Source organism: Falco rusticolus, chromosome 10, assembly GCF_015220075.1.
Source record: "Falco rusticolus isolate bFalRus1 chromosome 10, bFalRus1.pri, whole genome shotgun sequence".
Classification (NCBI taxonomy): Eukaryota; Metazoa; Chordata; class Aves; order Falconiformes; family Falconidae; genus Falco; species Falco rusticolus.
The window spans coordinates 18,891,593-18,905,640 of NC_051196.1; the positions used below are offsets into that span (position 1 = coordinate 18,891,593).

The following is a 14,048-nucleotide window of genomic DNA, read 5'->3' on the forward strand; positions in this document are numbered from 1 at the left end:
GCACCAGGGAGCTGCTGTGGGGGCTGGGATTTCCCCCGGTGAATGCTGCCAGCTCTGACCCCCCAGAAGCCCCCCACATCCCCCAGCTCGTGCTCCTCAGCTCTCCTTTGGGTGCCAGCTCTGGCTGCCCCGGGCTCTCACTTGGCCACACTGCCTTCCAGCCACCGGCAGCGTTGTGGGGACCCAAGGGAGAGCTGGGGTCCCTCTGAGCCCCCCAGCACCTGGTATTCACCATCCCCCAGGCTCGCACCCTCTGCAGAGATGGGGGACCCCGAGATGGGGGCTGAGCCCCACATTTCTCTCCCCTTTGCTCTCGCACTCAGTGGGACCTGGGGAGGCAGCTGCCAGGTTGAGACTTCAAACGAGCATAGATGTGACGCAGAAAACCACAGAGGGAGGAAAAACAGCCTGTTCCTGCCCGTCCCCCCTTGCTGCCTTCCCCGGGCCTGGTAGCAGAGGTGGCGGTGCCCACGGCTGCCTCCTGCTCAGCCGCCGGTGCCGGGGCAGAGGAGGTGGCCAGCTGTGCCGATGGCAGCCTGGCCGCTCGCCCTGCGCCTGCTGCTCCTGCTGTGGATGTGGGGTGAGTACGGTTGAGGGGCTTGGTGCAGCGGAGGGGTGTGGGGGTCCCAGCTGCTTTACCCGAGGGTACCCACTGTGCCAGCAGCTCTGGAGCCAGGGGTGCCCCGGGGACCCCGCCTTGTGCATGTTGGAGGGCTCAGCCCCGTGGCTGGGGCTCACCGCTGGTCCTGTCTCCGCTCACTCATAGCACCGTGCTGGGGGTCCCACGTGCCACCCCTGGGCAAGCCCCAAGCACGGGGGCTTGGACCAGGCAGGAGGCTGGGTGCTGGTGGTCAGCAGCGGGGCTGCCGAGCCCACACCAAAACGTGGGCAGCGAGGAGAGCGCAGGCGCGCCATAGCCAGGACCACGAATGTCCGTTCCCCACCCAGCACTGGCGGTCACCCGGATGATCGTCACATCCCTGGAATGACCCTGCTGGTGCTGTCCCCTCATCCTTGTTCCCTGCTGGCTCCTGCTGGCTCCAGCTGCCCCTGGGTCCCCATGGCACAGGCACCGTGCCGCTCCGGCTCACTGCGGTAATGGCGGCACCATCCACTGCTGCTCGGCTTTAGCCTCCTTGCCAGTAGCGTGCTAGCTAGTTAGGGGTAATTAGCAGGTGCCCTTCTCTGTCTTTTTTCATCCATAATTATCCGCCAGCAGACGGATGGGCAGCCAGGCAGGCAGCGCTATGGCCAGTTGCGTGAAGTCGTTTGTATTTATTTATTTCAATTAAAGGTGTGAGGAGGAGGAGGGAGAACAAATTCACCGAGAGAAACAGAAAATCCTCTTCTATTGCCAAGGAAAAAGCCAGCACGACCCAGCCTCCTCCTCCCGCCCCCGGTGCCGAGGGACAGGCAGCCGGGGGCCTGTCCCCGCGGCTGAGCTTTGGGGACAGAGGTGTCCCCCCATCATTACAGCCAGGTTGGCAGGGTATGGCATGGCTGGGGAGCTCCTGGCCACCATTGCCAGCTCCTGCATATTTACTCAGGCATAAAGCTGGGGAAAGGCCCCCCGAATCACCTTTCTGCCCCCAAAATACCCAGCAACAGGCCAAGAGCCAGGAGCTGCTGCCCCAGGCTGGGGGTCCCGCTGGCCCCAGGGTGAGGAGCAGGACTGACACCTCGTCCCCCCTCTCTCTTGCAGCCATTCCCTGCTATGGAGGAGCCACTCTGAGCCCTGGAGGTGAGACTGGGGGGGGGGGCAGCGCCTCGGGGACTGCGCCGCGGCTTCGTTACCAGCTCCTCGGCCATGGCTTCGTTAGCGTGGCACCTGCCTCGGCTGGGAAGCCGGCTCTGCTGCGTCACAGGCTCCGTGTGGCTGGGTCTCCCAGCTTAGCCCCATGGCACCCACACTCCCCAAGCCCCCCGCTTGCCCGTGCACCCCCCAACACCCTGTTTCCTTCCTGCTCCATTCTGTGAGAAGCCCTGGCTGCCACGCCGGTGCCCAGCAGCATGCCTGGCTGCAGCGATGAGCCAGCAAGGACTTCTCCAGCCCTGGGTAGAAAACACCCTGCAAAGAGAAGAAAACCCCCCTAACACCCGTGCTTTGCCCGCAGAGCCCAGCCTGCGGCTCACTGGCAGCAGCTGCCGCTGCACCGGGATACTGGAGGTGATGTGGGAGAGCCGGTGGAGCCGAGTGTGCCAGAGCAGCGTGAGCAAAGCCAGCGCAGATGTCATCTGCCACTGGCTGGGCTGCGGTCCCACCATCGCCAACCCCCTGGAGTTCATCCTCGCCAGCGGGAAGGAGCCACACATGTCGCTGTGGTGCCGGGGGCTGGTGGACACCCCAGTGGGGTGCCGCTGGGTGCCGGCAAACTGCACGGAGTATGCAATCCTCACCTGCAGCGGTGAGCCTGGACCCCCACCCCAGCCACTCCCCGCCCTGGGGACCAGCTGCCCCAACCTGGCCCCTCTCTTCTCATTTCAGAGCCGGAGATAAACACCCCTGAGCTGCCACCGGCACCACCACCCACCACCCCAGAGCCCACCGGTAAGAGCCCCATCCCTGCCCGCCTCTGGTGGAGGGGAGCAGGTCGGCAAGGGCCAAACCAGGGGGCATGCACAGCCTGCCAGATTGCCTGGTCTCATTAATAATGTCTGCAGCATCAATGGGGCAATTAAGCTTCATATGTGGTGAGCTCAGGGATTTTCTGCTCAATAATGGAAAGAAATGGCGTCCCAGTTGGTAATGAGATTTTTTTCCCCCCTGTCCCACATCAGGACCCGCCAGGCTGCGGCTGGTGGACGGAGACTTTGGCTGCTCAGGCTTCGTGGAGCTGCACAGGCAGGGGCTGTGGGGGTCCGTGGCAAGCAGCCAGGGCATCCCACCAGAGCTGGCCACCCGCATCTGCCAAACTCTCCACTGTGGCACCGCCATCAGCAGCCACGGCTACACCAAGCCGGAGCGGGAAAGCCACTTGCCGGTGCGGTGGGAGGTGGTGGAGCCCTGCGAGAGCCGTCTGCTCCTCGACTGCTTCAACAGGACCAGTCCCCGGCGGGGGAAAGCACCTGCCTTCATCATCTGCTCGGGTGAGCGCTTGCCCCAGCACGGCCCCGCTCCTTCCCCAGAGCCCTGGCTTGCCCCGGCCACACGCTGGGCTGCCCTCGGCACGCTCTGGGACTGCCGGCTGCTCCGAGACGGGACAGCCCCGCGGGGCTCTCTGGGCTGGATCCCCTAAGCAGAGCAACAGCCCCCTGCCTCATACACCCCGTCCCCCAACTCCTACTCATCCTCTCCTGTTTGCAAAGGCAAAACAGGAAATCTCCCCGGCGTGCTGGGTTCCTGGCAGCGGCACCTCCAGCCCCAGGCTTCGAATGCAGCAGCGCTGCAAGTAGGAAAAGCTGGGGAGCCAGAGCAGCTCGCAGCAGGCACGATGTTAGCACCCCAAAATCCAGCATGGGCATGCAGGGTATCTCAGCAGAGCCCAGCACCCTGCTCGTCCACACCTCTTGGGTGCTTGCCACGAGCATCTCCCCGCAGAGCAGCTTGGTGCTGGCACCACAGCACAGAGAGACAAGCTGTTGGGTGAGGAGAGGGCTTGCTCCGGGTTCTGCCATCTGCCCGAGCTTAGCAGCCTGCCTGTGGGATTTGGGGGTTTAAGGGGCCGTGCCGCAGCAGCTGGCAGAGCGGGCTTCCCTGCTGCGCTTTGCATGGGGACAGCTCAAAGCTCAACACGTGGCCCTGGTACAGCGCGCGCATCCCCCTGGCCCTGTGGCACAAGGGGAAGCCGAGATGCCGTGAGCATCCCTGTGCCATGAATTGGTCCAGAGCGCCAGCAGGATGCTGAGCCATGCCAGCCAGCCACGAGCTCCTGCCGTGGGTCTGACCCCTGCCTCTCGCCCCCCAGGCTCCCAGCCCCAGGCCCTGCGGAGGCTGGCGGCCGGCCCCACGCCCTGCGAAGGGGACATCGAAGTCTTTCACAAGGGGCAGTGGCAGGTGCTGTGCGACCACTGGCAGCAGCGAGCTAAGTGGGGCCGGCAGCTGTGCCAGGAGCTGCGCTGTGGGAACCTCTCCTCCAGCACCGAGAGCCGGGACCCCCCCTCGAAGGGCGTCATCTGCAGGGTCCCCACCCTGCACCTCTGCTCCATCAGCCTTGAGCCCTCCCAGACCTGCTCCCGGACCAGAGTCGTGTGTAAGCCACCGTGCAGGGCTCAAGCCCATGGGGACCATGGGGGATGGGCAGCACCTGCTGCTGGGCATCCTTGGCTGATGCTGGGAGCTGGGATTTCCACATGCTGGACACCTGGGGAATGGGTAGAGGGTGCGAGCTCGGGGCAGGGGATGGGGGAAGCCATGCCAAGGCTCCCTGTAGCCCTCCTGGCAGGGCGGTGCGTGCTCAGGCTGCGAGCATCAGCCTCCGCCCAGGCACAAGGGTCTCATCCAGTGACACCCCCCCTCTCCCCAGGCCAGGACTCAAAGCCACGTCCCGCCGGCATAGCTGCAGGCACCATCGTGAGCATCTGCCTGGCCCTGCTTCTCTTTGGCATCCTCTCACTCATCTGTGGCCCTCCTGCCTACAGGAGACTGATGAAGAAAAGTAGGTGACAAGCTCTGGATCCCCTCCTCCTCCTCCTCCTCCTCTTTCTCGCTCTGCCATCACCATGCAGCAGCTGAGGGCTGGCTTCTCCCTGCATCCATCCCTGCCGCTCCCCCCCAGCTCCTTGGTAGGGTGGCGCTGGGAGACGGACATGCTGCTCAGCCTGACAGATCCCCCCCTGCCCCATTGTCCCCGAGCCTGCCCCACAGGTGTGGGCACAGAGAAGGGGTGGCCAGGGAGCGGGGATGCTTTGCAGGCTGTGGCAGGGATTAGGACACAAAAGAGCAGGCAGAGGGTCTCGGGGGGCGGTGGGGGGATTACCAGGCAGGGGAGATTGTTTGGGACGGCATATGGGGCCGGCGGGGGGGAGGCAGCCGGAGGAAGCGAAGCCCGGGGCAGGGGCATCAGGCAGCTCCTGGGAGAGATCCCCCCATCACCGCCCACCTCTGCCTTCCAGTCTCCAAAAAGAAGCAGCGCCAGTGGATCGGCCCCACGGGACTCAACCAGACGGGTGAGGTGCAGCGCGGTGGTGCTCCTTCGGCGGGGCTGGGGCTGGGTTTGGGGGTGGCTGGGGGGCTGCTGGCCCCCTGACTGCAGCAGGCACCGGCAGGCGGAGGTGTGAGCAGCGCCCAGCCCTGGCTCCTGCTTCCTGCCGCCGCATTGACTCATCGGCACGATATTAACTCAACTGGGAGAGCCGAGCCCTGACTGGTGGTGCAGGAGTGGGTCCCACTCTTACTCAGCCCCCTTCCCCTCCTGGGTGCTGAGGCAGGTGTGTTGTCCCAACCCTGTGGCTGCAGCCCTGAACCCCCCATCCTGACCCCTCTCCCACCATCTCTTCCAGTCTCCTTCCACCGCAACAGCACCGTCACCCTGAGGCCTCGGGCGGAGGGGCAGCGGGTGCAACGGGGGGACAATGAGTACGCTCAGCCCCCCCAGAAGAGCTCCCACCTCCCGGCTTACCCAGGTAGGATGCTGGGAATGGCTCCTCCGGCTCCCCTCCCACACACACCAGTGGGGATGAACCGCCCGGGTAGGGGCATCGTGGCAAGACTTCTGCCAGCACTGGGCGAGGGGCTGTGCTGGGGCTGGGGTGCACCCCCAAAGTGCCGTGACAAGCCGCATCCATTCCCCCACAGCCCTGGAAGGCACACACATAGCTTCCAACCCGCCAGACAATTCCTCCGACAGTGACTACGACCTGCACTCTGCCCGTAGAGTGTGACCCCCTTCGCCAGAGCTGGGACCCCCGTGGGCTGCCCCGGTCCTCAGCCCAGCCATATCCCCCCACCTGCCACCCAGTGCTGTCCCAGGGTGGTCACCCACGTGGCAGCAAAGCTGTGCAACTGCTGAATTAGCGGCTTTTCTGGCATTTTTGGCAAGCTACCTCATTTCCTTCGTCAGCCACCTTCCCGCCCTGCAGGCAGGGGTGGGATGCAGCATAAGAAAGGTAAATTTTGAAGGGCTTGGTCTAGCGAAAGACATCCCCACCTGTGGATGCAGCCGACGGAACAAGATGATCTTTGAAGGTCCTTTCCAACCCAAACCCTTCTGCGATTCTACGCAACAACTAACAGAACAAAGCTGACGGAAGAGATGACAGATACCTACACGGCTCACCTCGGAAGAAAGCCTGCCTGTATCCCCCCTAAATGTGATGGGAGACTTTTGGGAAAGGGTCCCCCCAGGCCCTGCCAGACTTGGAGCCAAACGCGCCCCTGCTCCCCCACAAGTGCCAATACTGCCGATACGGGGCACCAGGCAGACACAGCGCGGCTCCAACCCTGCCTGGCTCGGCTTTGGCTGCACCCCGGTACCCCAGCACCTTTCTGAGAAAGCTGCCTCGCGCTTTTGAGCCTCCCTTGTGGGAGCATGCAAGGTGGGTTTTGTTTTATTTTTATTTTTTAAGCTATTTGTGTGAGTTTAAGAAGCAGCTGGGTTGCTGCAGGCTTCATACCTGCACGGAGAGCAGAGCAGCCACAGCCGTTCGGAGGGGGGTTGCCAGCGTCTGTGTCTCTCAAACCTGGGATAACCGCACTCCTCCTGCCACCTGGGCCAGGCTGAAAGCGAAATCGGCTGCTGCCTGCCAGGCGCTCTGGTACCGGGGTGCAGAGCTTCGCAAGAAAGACTGCGAGACCCGCGTCTGCTGGGTTCCTGGGGGAGCTGTGAAGACCCACGCTTGGCTGTTTGTGTGGGATGGTGCGAGATTTGCGCAGATGGATAAAGCAAAAGCACGGACGCGAGGAGCATGGGGAGGGTAGAAATACTGAGAACAAGTCCAAGATATTTAATAAGCAATAACCACTGTAATAAAATTGTTTTTTCTAGTAATTACATCTTGTTCTCTTACTTCTGACACTACCGTGCCATGCCTTAGACTATCAGCCTCCCAGCTGGGGAGGGAAAATGTGGGACAGCGCCAGCCCAGGGGATGAGTGAGAAACGGTGCCAGAGGAGGGGAGAGACGGGCTGATGCAGATAAGCCCCATGCAAACAGGCCCCTTAGGAAAGACGAAAACAAGGCAGGGAAGATGAGTTTGAAGATGGTCCTGCGAGAGGGTGAAGGGCTTTATTGACCAGATCAAGAGGAAGCTGGCGTGAGGACGCCAGGAGGGCATAAAAAGATCAATAGCAAGTGTCAGTTGGATGCCCTGTCATTTCCGAAAGCAACCACTGCTGTGACCCCACGTGCAATTAATCAAGTTTTATTACTGTAATTAACCACAGCTATGGAATTGTTTCCATCAAACCCCACAAGCACTTGCCTTGTTCTAGTCCATTAGTAATCTTTCCTTATAAATAACTTACAGGGATACAGGCAGGATTCGTAGGATAAAGTGCTGAGCAAAGCAAATCCCATTTCCATTAATATTAACTTGTCGTTCCCTCCCATACCTAGTGTTTCCTGAGAAGGGGGATATGAGGCAGGCTGGAGCCAGTAGCCCCCCTGAACACATGCCCCGTGTCCCCGGAGAGGTCGAGGCTACAGGAGGCTGCTGCGCCTGTGTTTCAGAGCTGGGCAGGATGCACTGACTCCTGCTCCTCCTTGTCACCTAAGACACGTAACTCCAGAGCAGCAACAGCCCCGGACACTGTGCCGGCCCTGTTTACTTCGAAAGTACAGATAATATCTGCACACTGAGCATGGGGGAGCTACCAGAGCCGCCTGGCCCTCGGTGAGCCAGCACACAGCTGGCACAGGCTGGGAACGGCTCCTGTGCTGGATAAAAGCAGCAGCGGTAAAGAGGTTTTTGCTCCCCAGTGAGGTGGGAGCACCCAAACCCCCCAGAGCTGGGTGCAGCCTGTTTTGGAGCACGCTGGTACTCACTGCGCAGGCAGAGGCAGCGCTGGGGGAAGCCTGACCTCGCAGCCGGCTAGGAAGGGCTCAAGCAGCACTGGTGTGGAAGCTGTCCCTAGCACCAGCATAAAAACACAGACAAATCTCAAGGCCTGGCACACCAGAGGGGCAAGCTAGCTGCTTCTCCCTGCTACTATTTGTTACAAACCGCCTACAAGCCAGGCTGGCTCTACCTCTCACTTCCAGGAAGGCCCTTGGAAAGCAGTGAGTATTTTGTGTCAGAAATACTGTCAGAGATTCCCACCGTGTCTTTTGAACACCTGTGAAAAGGCTTAGAATTATGATACTACACAAGGCAAACGACAGGCACAGGTGGAGCGGTCTCTCGCCCACCCACACACGCTCACACACACACGGAAGAGGAGGGGTACCATCAGTGCACATCGTTCCGTGTACCCCAGCCAAACACCTAGATGACTACCTGGCTTTCACAGCAGAGCCTGGACGAGCCGATTTGGAAGCAGCCACTTCAGCCCACCAGCCATCATCACAAATTGAACCTAAAGAGGGGCAGCGGCAGCCTGTCTGACCCCCCGGAGCTGCTGCTGTCTCTTATCCTGCATAATGCTTTCGCACTGATGGGTCAAAGAGCAATGCTCTGTTTGCTCTTCTTCCTTAGTCCACAAAAAGAGGAGGGAGCAGCAAAGGATGCTCCCCAGGAGTCCTGATTTAGTAACCAGGCCAAGCAGGGTGCCGAGGGTTTGGAGGTGGGGGGTACCCAAAGGTGGGGGGCAGTGCAGGAGGATAGGGGGGCTGCGGAGGGATTGGAAAGCTAGGGAGAGGCGGCTGGGTCGGGTAGGGGCACTGCGGTCTCTCAGCCCCAGGGGGAAGGTAGGGAGGGTAGCCGGGTCTGGGTGGTGGCGGAGAGGGGTGAGAGCCAGGGAACGGTGGGGGCTGAGGCGGGCCTCTGGACGGAGACCAGGAATAGCTCGGCACTGGAGACGAGCCTCCCAAGGCGTGTTTGGGATACCCCGGCGTGGAGCTGGCAACAGCCTGCGCCGGTGGGTATCCGGGACCTGGAGGAGGCTTACAGGGAAACGTGGGCTGGGCGCTCGGCTGAGAGGAAGCAACGTGTCCCACGGTCACTGGGGAGCCAGAGAAAGGAGCAGGAGCAAGAGCTCCATGAGCCGTGGGGCCAGCTGGCATGTTTGGGGCTGGACTGTAGGGCAGAGGGAAGGAAGGAGCCCCTGCAGGGAAGGGCTGCGGCTTCGGCAGGTCACCGGGCCCAGGTACGTGAGGAGGTGGCTGCTGCTGAGAGTCCCTGCCGGGTTCCTGCGGTGCTTCCAACTTCCTCACTATCTCCTGCAGTTTTTCAACTCTGACCCGGCGCAAGTGAGCCAACTTTCTCATCACGGAAAACTGCTCGAGAAACGTCTCCAGGGGCACCTCGCCCTCCAAGAACTTCTCAGCCATTTTCTGGAAGAAAAGACAGACCGGGGTTCAGCACTGCACCCCTCCACCCTTCTTCCCCAAGCCCAGTTTAGGACTGAGGAGGACCATCGCATCACACACAGGCAAACAAACGGCAATCCAATTTTTTTGAGGAAGGACACCAAATTACAAAGAGATAATCCTTGATTTAAAAGATTAGGCTTGGGGCGTGTAATTACAAGTCTTTGAGGACTAATCACTTGAACTGCTAATGGATTTAAACCTTAAGCTCACCTCAGACTCCTCTTCGATTTTCTGGCTTTCCACCTGCAGCAGATCCAGCAAGGTATGAGGATGCATTGCTGCTGAAAATTTCTCTGGGGAAACAAAGAAAGCAGCGGAGCAAAACAGTAAACACAAAGCAGGGGAAAATTGTTAGCATGCAGCCCTGTTGCACTCTCACAGGAGCACCCTCCTGCCTTAGAAACTGTTGATGCAAGGAGAAAATGTGAAGAGGACAGAAGCTTAGCCACTGCTGCACTAGGAGGTTTTTGTGCCGGGACAGCATCCTTGTTCTGCCCAACCGAGTTTGACCAGGGAACAGGAGAACACAGATTTTATATGCAGCACAGTGCTTTCTGTCACCACCCTAAAGAGTTTGTCTGCTCATAGGGCCAAGGCAGGCAGAAGCAAAAGGGAAGGATGTTGCATTATCTACAGCTCACATGACTCCATCGGAAAGCGTGCAAGGTTTGCAAATGCTCACCCAGTTTCGCCTTTTGGTCTTTACACCGCTCAGCCAGCTTCTGCAGCTCTTCGTATTTTTTAGAGAGGTCGGTGCGTCCCGTCTCCAGCGGTGCCTGGAACTTCAGGTTCTGCTCAGCTAAGCTCCGGTTGGCGGCCAGGGACATCTCCCTTTCCAGCTGCAGCTCCTGAACCTGTGGAAGGAGAGGCGACAGTCAGCGCGGGCGAGGTGCTCACGAAGCCCAGGCTGCGTCACGCCATCTGTGCATACCTCCTGGGACTCCAGGGCCAGGCGCTCGATCTCCTCTGCATTTTCCTGCAGCTCCTGGAGCTCCTCCACCGTCCGGTTTCTCAGGGTGTCCATCCTTCCAGAGAAGCTGCAGACTCCTAGGACAGGGAAAGGAAGTCAAATAAAGACAAGGTTTTCTGAAGCCAACTGCAAACAGGCACTAATCCTATCAGGGATTTCAAACCAGCTTTGCTAAACTGCTTGGAACAGCTACGCCAGGGAGGTTCCCCTGTGCTATAAAGAATCAGCAAGACTGAGGGCAGAGTGAGAAGGGAAACAGAACAGATCTACTCGTTCCAGCTTTGGCAACTGACTTTTTTTTCCTTTTCGCAGCATAGTTGGAAGGATTACTTGTGTGTGCCAGACGGTTTTGTCAAGGAAACACCTACTCACTGCCACTCGATAGCAGGGCGACGTCACCCTGACAATCTCCAGCTGGCTCTCACTGCACCATCCCATTCCAGATTCCTGTTCTCCTGAGAAAACCTCCCAGATCTGCTCACATCTGACCGTGCCCACAGCCCACAGTTGCTGGTGGGACCCCCATCACTACCCGCGTCTTCCCGTACCTTGCCGCTGGGCTCCAATCTCATTTGATGTGTTTTCCTTTCTATCTATCTGTTTTCCTTTCTAGCTATGTGATGTCATCACTCCCCTCACTTATTGCTGCTACCCTTAGAAAACGTTAGGTGATAGCATTATTCACACACGGTGAGCTTAATCCAGTACTTCTGACCTTAAAAATCAGTGAAATATTATTAAAATCAGGGAAATAATGAATTTTCTGCACTACGTCCACAGCTCATTCCAAATAACCTGGGTTGTCTGTTAATATTTAGCAGATATCAGATGTTCGTGTCACAGGTTCTAAGAGGTGGGATGCTATAATGTGGGAATACGCTAAAAAACAGGTGAGAAACACCAGAACAGTGCACTCCCAGAGAGGGAAAGGGACATACCAAACGGGCAACAGGGATTTCACTGTCGTCCTAATTGCTCGTGGCTCTTCTACCTTTCACCCAGGTGAAACATCCCAACGATATTGCTCTGGGAATGTTGCGTCAGCCTCTGCACGTAACACAGAACGACAAGGTAAGGCTCAGGGTTACCAAATCTCTTCATCCAAGATCCAGCCAAACCTGTCCAAGTAACAGCTATGTAAAAGCTGGGAAATCAGGTCCCCTACTACGTATGTATGCAACTTCACTGCTCTGCAATCAGATATAAACTTAGGGGGTTTCTTTTTGTTATTGAGGCTCACATAGCGTAAAAAGGAAAAAGTAGGAACAGCGACAAATGGAAAGCTCAGTCCCTGCAGCCGTGTGGGTGTGCAGCTCATGAATGGTTTGTGGGAAGCGTCCGAACGGCCCCCAGGAAGGTGGAGGCAAAGAGGTGGGCACTGCCCTGGCTCTGGCCTCACAGCTCTCCCCGGTTTTTCACAGCGTTCCGGTAAAGACACAGCCAGTGAGGTAACACTTCGCCCCTCCGAGGGGCAACGTACAGCCCCCCGTGGCTCTGAAAGGCCGGGGGCACTGATGAGGGGCTGCCATACCCTGGTCCCCGCCTCGGTGCTTTGTCCCGGTTAGGGCAAGCCGCCTCGGCCCCTGGGGTGCCTGCCCAAGGCCTCCCCGTGCCGCACCCCGGGGCAGCGCAGAGCGAGGCCTGCCCGGGGCCGCGCTCCAACCGGGACACGGCGGAGCCTGCTCCTCCAGCGCCGAGCCAGCCCTGGGGCACGAGGGGGAACAACAACCGGCAGGCCGCGGCCCACGGAGCGGGCGGGGCGGGGCGTCCCCCGCGGCCGCGGCTCCCGGTTTGAGGCCCGAGCGAGGCCCCCCCCGCCCGGCTGTCCCGGCGGTTAACGACTGTCATCGCCCATCGGAGAAGCCACGAACGCCGGAGGCAGCGGCGGGCCGGGCCCACCTCCTCTCGCAAGACACGAGGGGCCGGCCTCGTTACCGGCTCCGCCGCCCCCGCCCGGGACTCACCGCCGCGCAACCGGAGCCCTCCCTCCGCCGCACTTCCGGCTTCCGGCTCGGGAGCGGAAGTGGGCGGTGCCACGGCGAGGCTGGGGCGGGGGGGTGGAGCGGCGCCCCTCCGCGGCGGGGAGGGGGCGGCCAGTGGTACATCCCGCCGCCGCCATCTTGTGGCGGTGCAGGCTTGGGGTTCGTCTCGGGGCCAGGTCTGTCTGGAGAGGCCGTATCTTATAACTACCGTGTCTTTTTTTAATAAATGTTTTATATTTTAATAAATATGATGGTTTTTTCCTGCCGGTGTAGCTCTCCTCGAGCTGTGGCCAGCTTCACCCTTTACATCCTACGTGTTTGTGTCATTCAGGGCCTACCCCGACACTGCGGCACCTGCTGCCTCCCTTGTACCCCGCTCTAGTTTTATGCCTTCCTGGAAGAGCTGTCAGCCTGCTAAATTGTTTTGTGTTGTTATTGGTGCGTCCTGACTCTGGTCTTCAGCACCATAGCAACTGACCTGGGTATGGCCGGCTGAGCACTGCAAGCGCCAGGTGTGTCAGCTTCTCCTGCCAGCCCAGGGATGGTAAAGTAGGTAAAGTAGGGGCTGTGCCTCCCAGTGAGCACATGTCCCCCCAGTCACCCTGCCTGCCGGCGGGGCCATCACAGTTTGGAGTGGTGAGGGCAGCCCTGCAGCTCTGTCGATGCAAAGTCTCCACGTGAGCCCTGAGCAGCAGCTGCTGCGTGGACACTTTTGTCTTCAGCTCATTCAAAGAAGCAGAAAGCCAGAGAGACACAGACAAAGATCAGGCGAGATTAATCATTATGACAAGAGTTAAAAGGAGAGCATTACAGCAAAGCTTAGCATCACATACCGAGCAGGCAGCTGGTTGAAATTCAGGCGTAGCGGGTTTGGGTTGGATTTACGGTGAGGTTTGAAGCAGTTTCTGCCTTGTCATGACCTCATCAGCGCCTTGCAGCCAGGGCCTCCCACGCAGGCAGCCTCCTCCCCGCAGTCCATGTTTTGCGGAGGTCTAACAGCAAGGAGAACCACTGCAAAAATCATGTTGTTCTCTGCAGATCATCTCATGCTGAGTAGCAGCTGGTGTTACAGGCCCTTGAACGCCTGTTGTTTTGGGTGAGTTGGAATTCTGTTGGCTGTGATCCTGGTCAGTCCAGCCCTGTGAGAAATGAAAATTAAATTAAAACTTCCTTGACAAGTAAAGGGATGGAGGCAAAGGGAGCACAAAGAGAGGTAAGTGGCAGAGGTGGAGATGGGGGATAGGAGTTGATGGAAGTGCAGGAGAGAGGACAAGAGAAGCAGAGGAGGTGAGATAATGGATACTAAGTGCTTAGCTGCAGGCTGAGACATCGCTGCAGCAAGGCAGTATGCACAGACCTCAGCAATGTGCCAAAAATTCATAGAACAGCATTTTTTTCAGGTGGCATAACTGGAACCAAGAGATAAAAGCAAATCCCTCTTGAATGCCTGTGTTAGCTCTTCCTTGCCTGAAACAGGAAAGTCCCTGAGCAACATGAGACAGAGGAAGCTCTGATGCTGTCACCTTCCACATGAAGCGAGCCTCTGCTTTTCCACCCCTATTTCTGCATTCCTGCAGATGTGAGCAAGGCTAAGGATTGCCTTAGGGTGGGGAAAAGCTCTGTGTTGCCAGATGAAGCATGCTGGAGTTGCTGAGGGGAGAGGAACATGAAGGAGACTGCGGACGGCT

General features: G+C 59.0%; 2 protein-coding genes across 3 annotated transcripts; one reads left to right on the forward strand and one right to left on the reverse strand.

Moving 5' to 3' along the window:
• The first annotated feature begins 426 nt into the window (after positions 1-426).
• On the forward strand, positions 427-6,887 carry CD5 (CD5 molecule). Its single transcript, XM_037401784.1, has 10 exons — positions 427-580; positions 1,703-1,741; positions 2,115-2,405; positions 2,486-2,548; positions 2,779-3,087; positions 3,906-4,190; positions 4,464-4,595; positions 5,053-5,106; positions 5,440-5,562; positions 5,735-6,887. The coding sequence occupies exons 1-10, from the start codon at positions 529-531 to the stop codon at positions 5,818-5,820; spliced, it is 1,434 nt and encodes a 477-aa protein (XP_037257681.1). The 5' UTR covers positions 427-528; the 3' UTR covers positions 5,821-6,887.
• A 397-nt stretch (positions 6,888-7,284) lies between these two features.
• On the reverse strand, positions 7,285-12,393 carry VPS37C (VPS37C subunit of ESCRT-I). 2 transcript variants are annotated; one of them, XM_037401793.1, is made up of 6 exons: positions 12,343-12,393; positions 11,317-11,425; positions 10,340-10,455; positions 10,091-10,262; positions 9,619-9,701; positions 7,285-9,369 (listed from the first exon to the last, which is right to left on the reverse strand). In XM_037401793.1, exons 3-6 carry the CDS (start codon positions 10,430-10,432, stop codon positions 8,623-8,625), a joined length of 1,095 nt encoding a protein of 364 aa, XP_037257690.1. In that variant the 5' UTR covers positions 10,433-10,455; positions 11,317-11,425; positions 12,343-12,393; the 3' UTR covers positions 7,285-8,622. The 2 variants fall into 2 exon arrangements, with proteins under 2 accessions (XP_037257690.1, XP_037257691.1); XM_037401794.1 differs by lacking the exon at positions 11,317-11,425 and having other exon boundaries at positions 12,343-12,383.
• Between the last annotated feature and the right edge of the window lie 1,655 nt (positions 12,394-14,048).

Coding starts and splice junctions, on each gene's coding strand:
- CD5 (XM_037401784.1), top strand. CDS start 529: ATGGCAGCCTGGCCGCTCGCCCTGCGCCTGCTGCTCCTGCTGTGGATG. Junction 2,406..2,485: donor TGCAATCCTCACCTGCAGCG/GTGAGCCTGGAC, acceptor TTCTCATTTCAG/AGCCGGAGATAAACACCCCT. Junction 5,563..5,734: donor CCACCTCCCGGCTTACCCAG/GTAGGATGCTGG, acceptor ATTCCCCCACAG/CCCTGGAAGGCACACACATA.
- VPS37C (XM_037401793.1), bottom strand. CDS start 10,432: ATGGACACCCTGAGAAACCGGACGGTGGAGGAGCTCCAGGAGCTGCAG. Junction 10,263..10,339: donor TGGCCCTGGAGTCCCAGGAG/GTATGCACAGAT, acceptor CTCCTTCCACAG/GTTCAGGAGCTGCAGCTGGA. Junction 9,702..10,090: donor AGACCAAAAGGCGAAACTGG/GTGAGCATTTGC, acceptor TTGTTTCCCCAG/AGAAATTTTCAGCAGCAATG.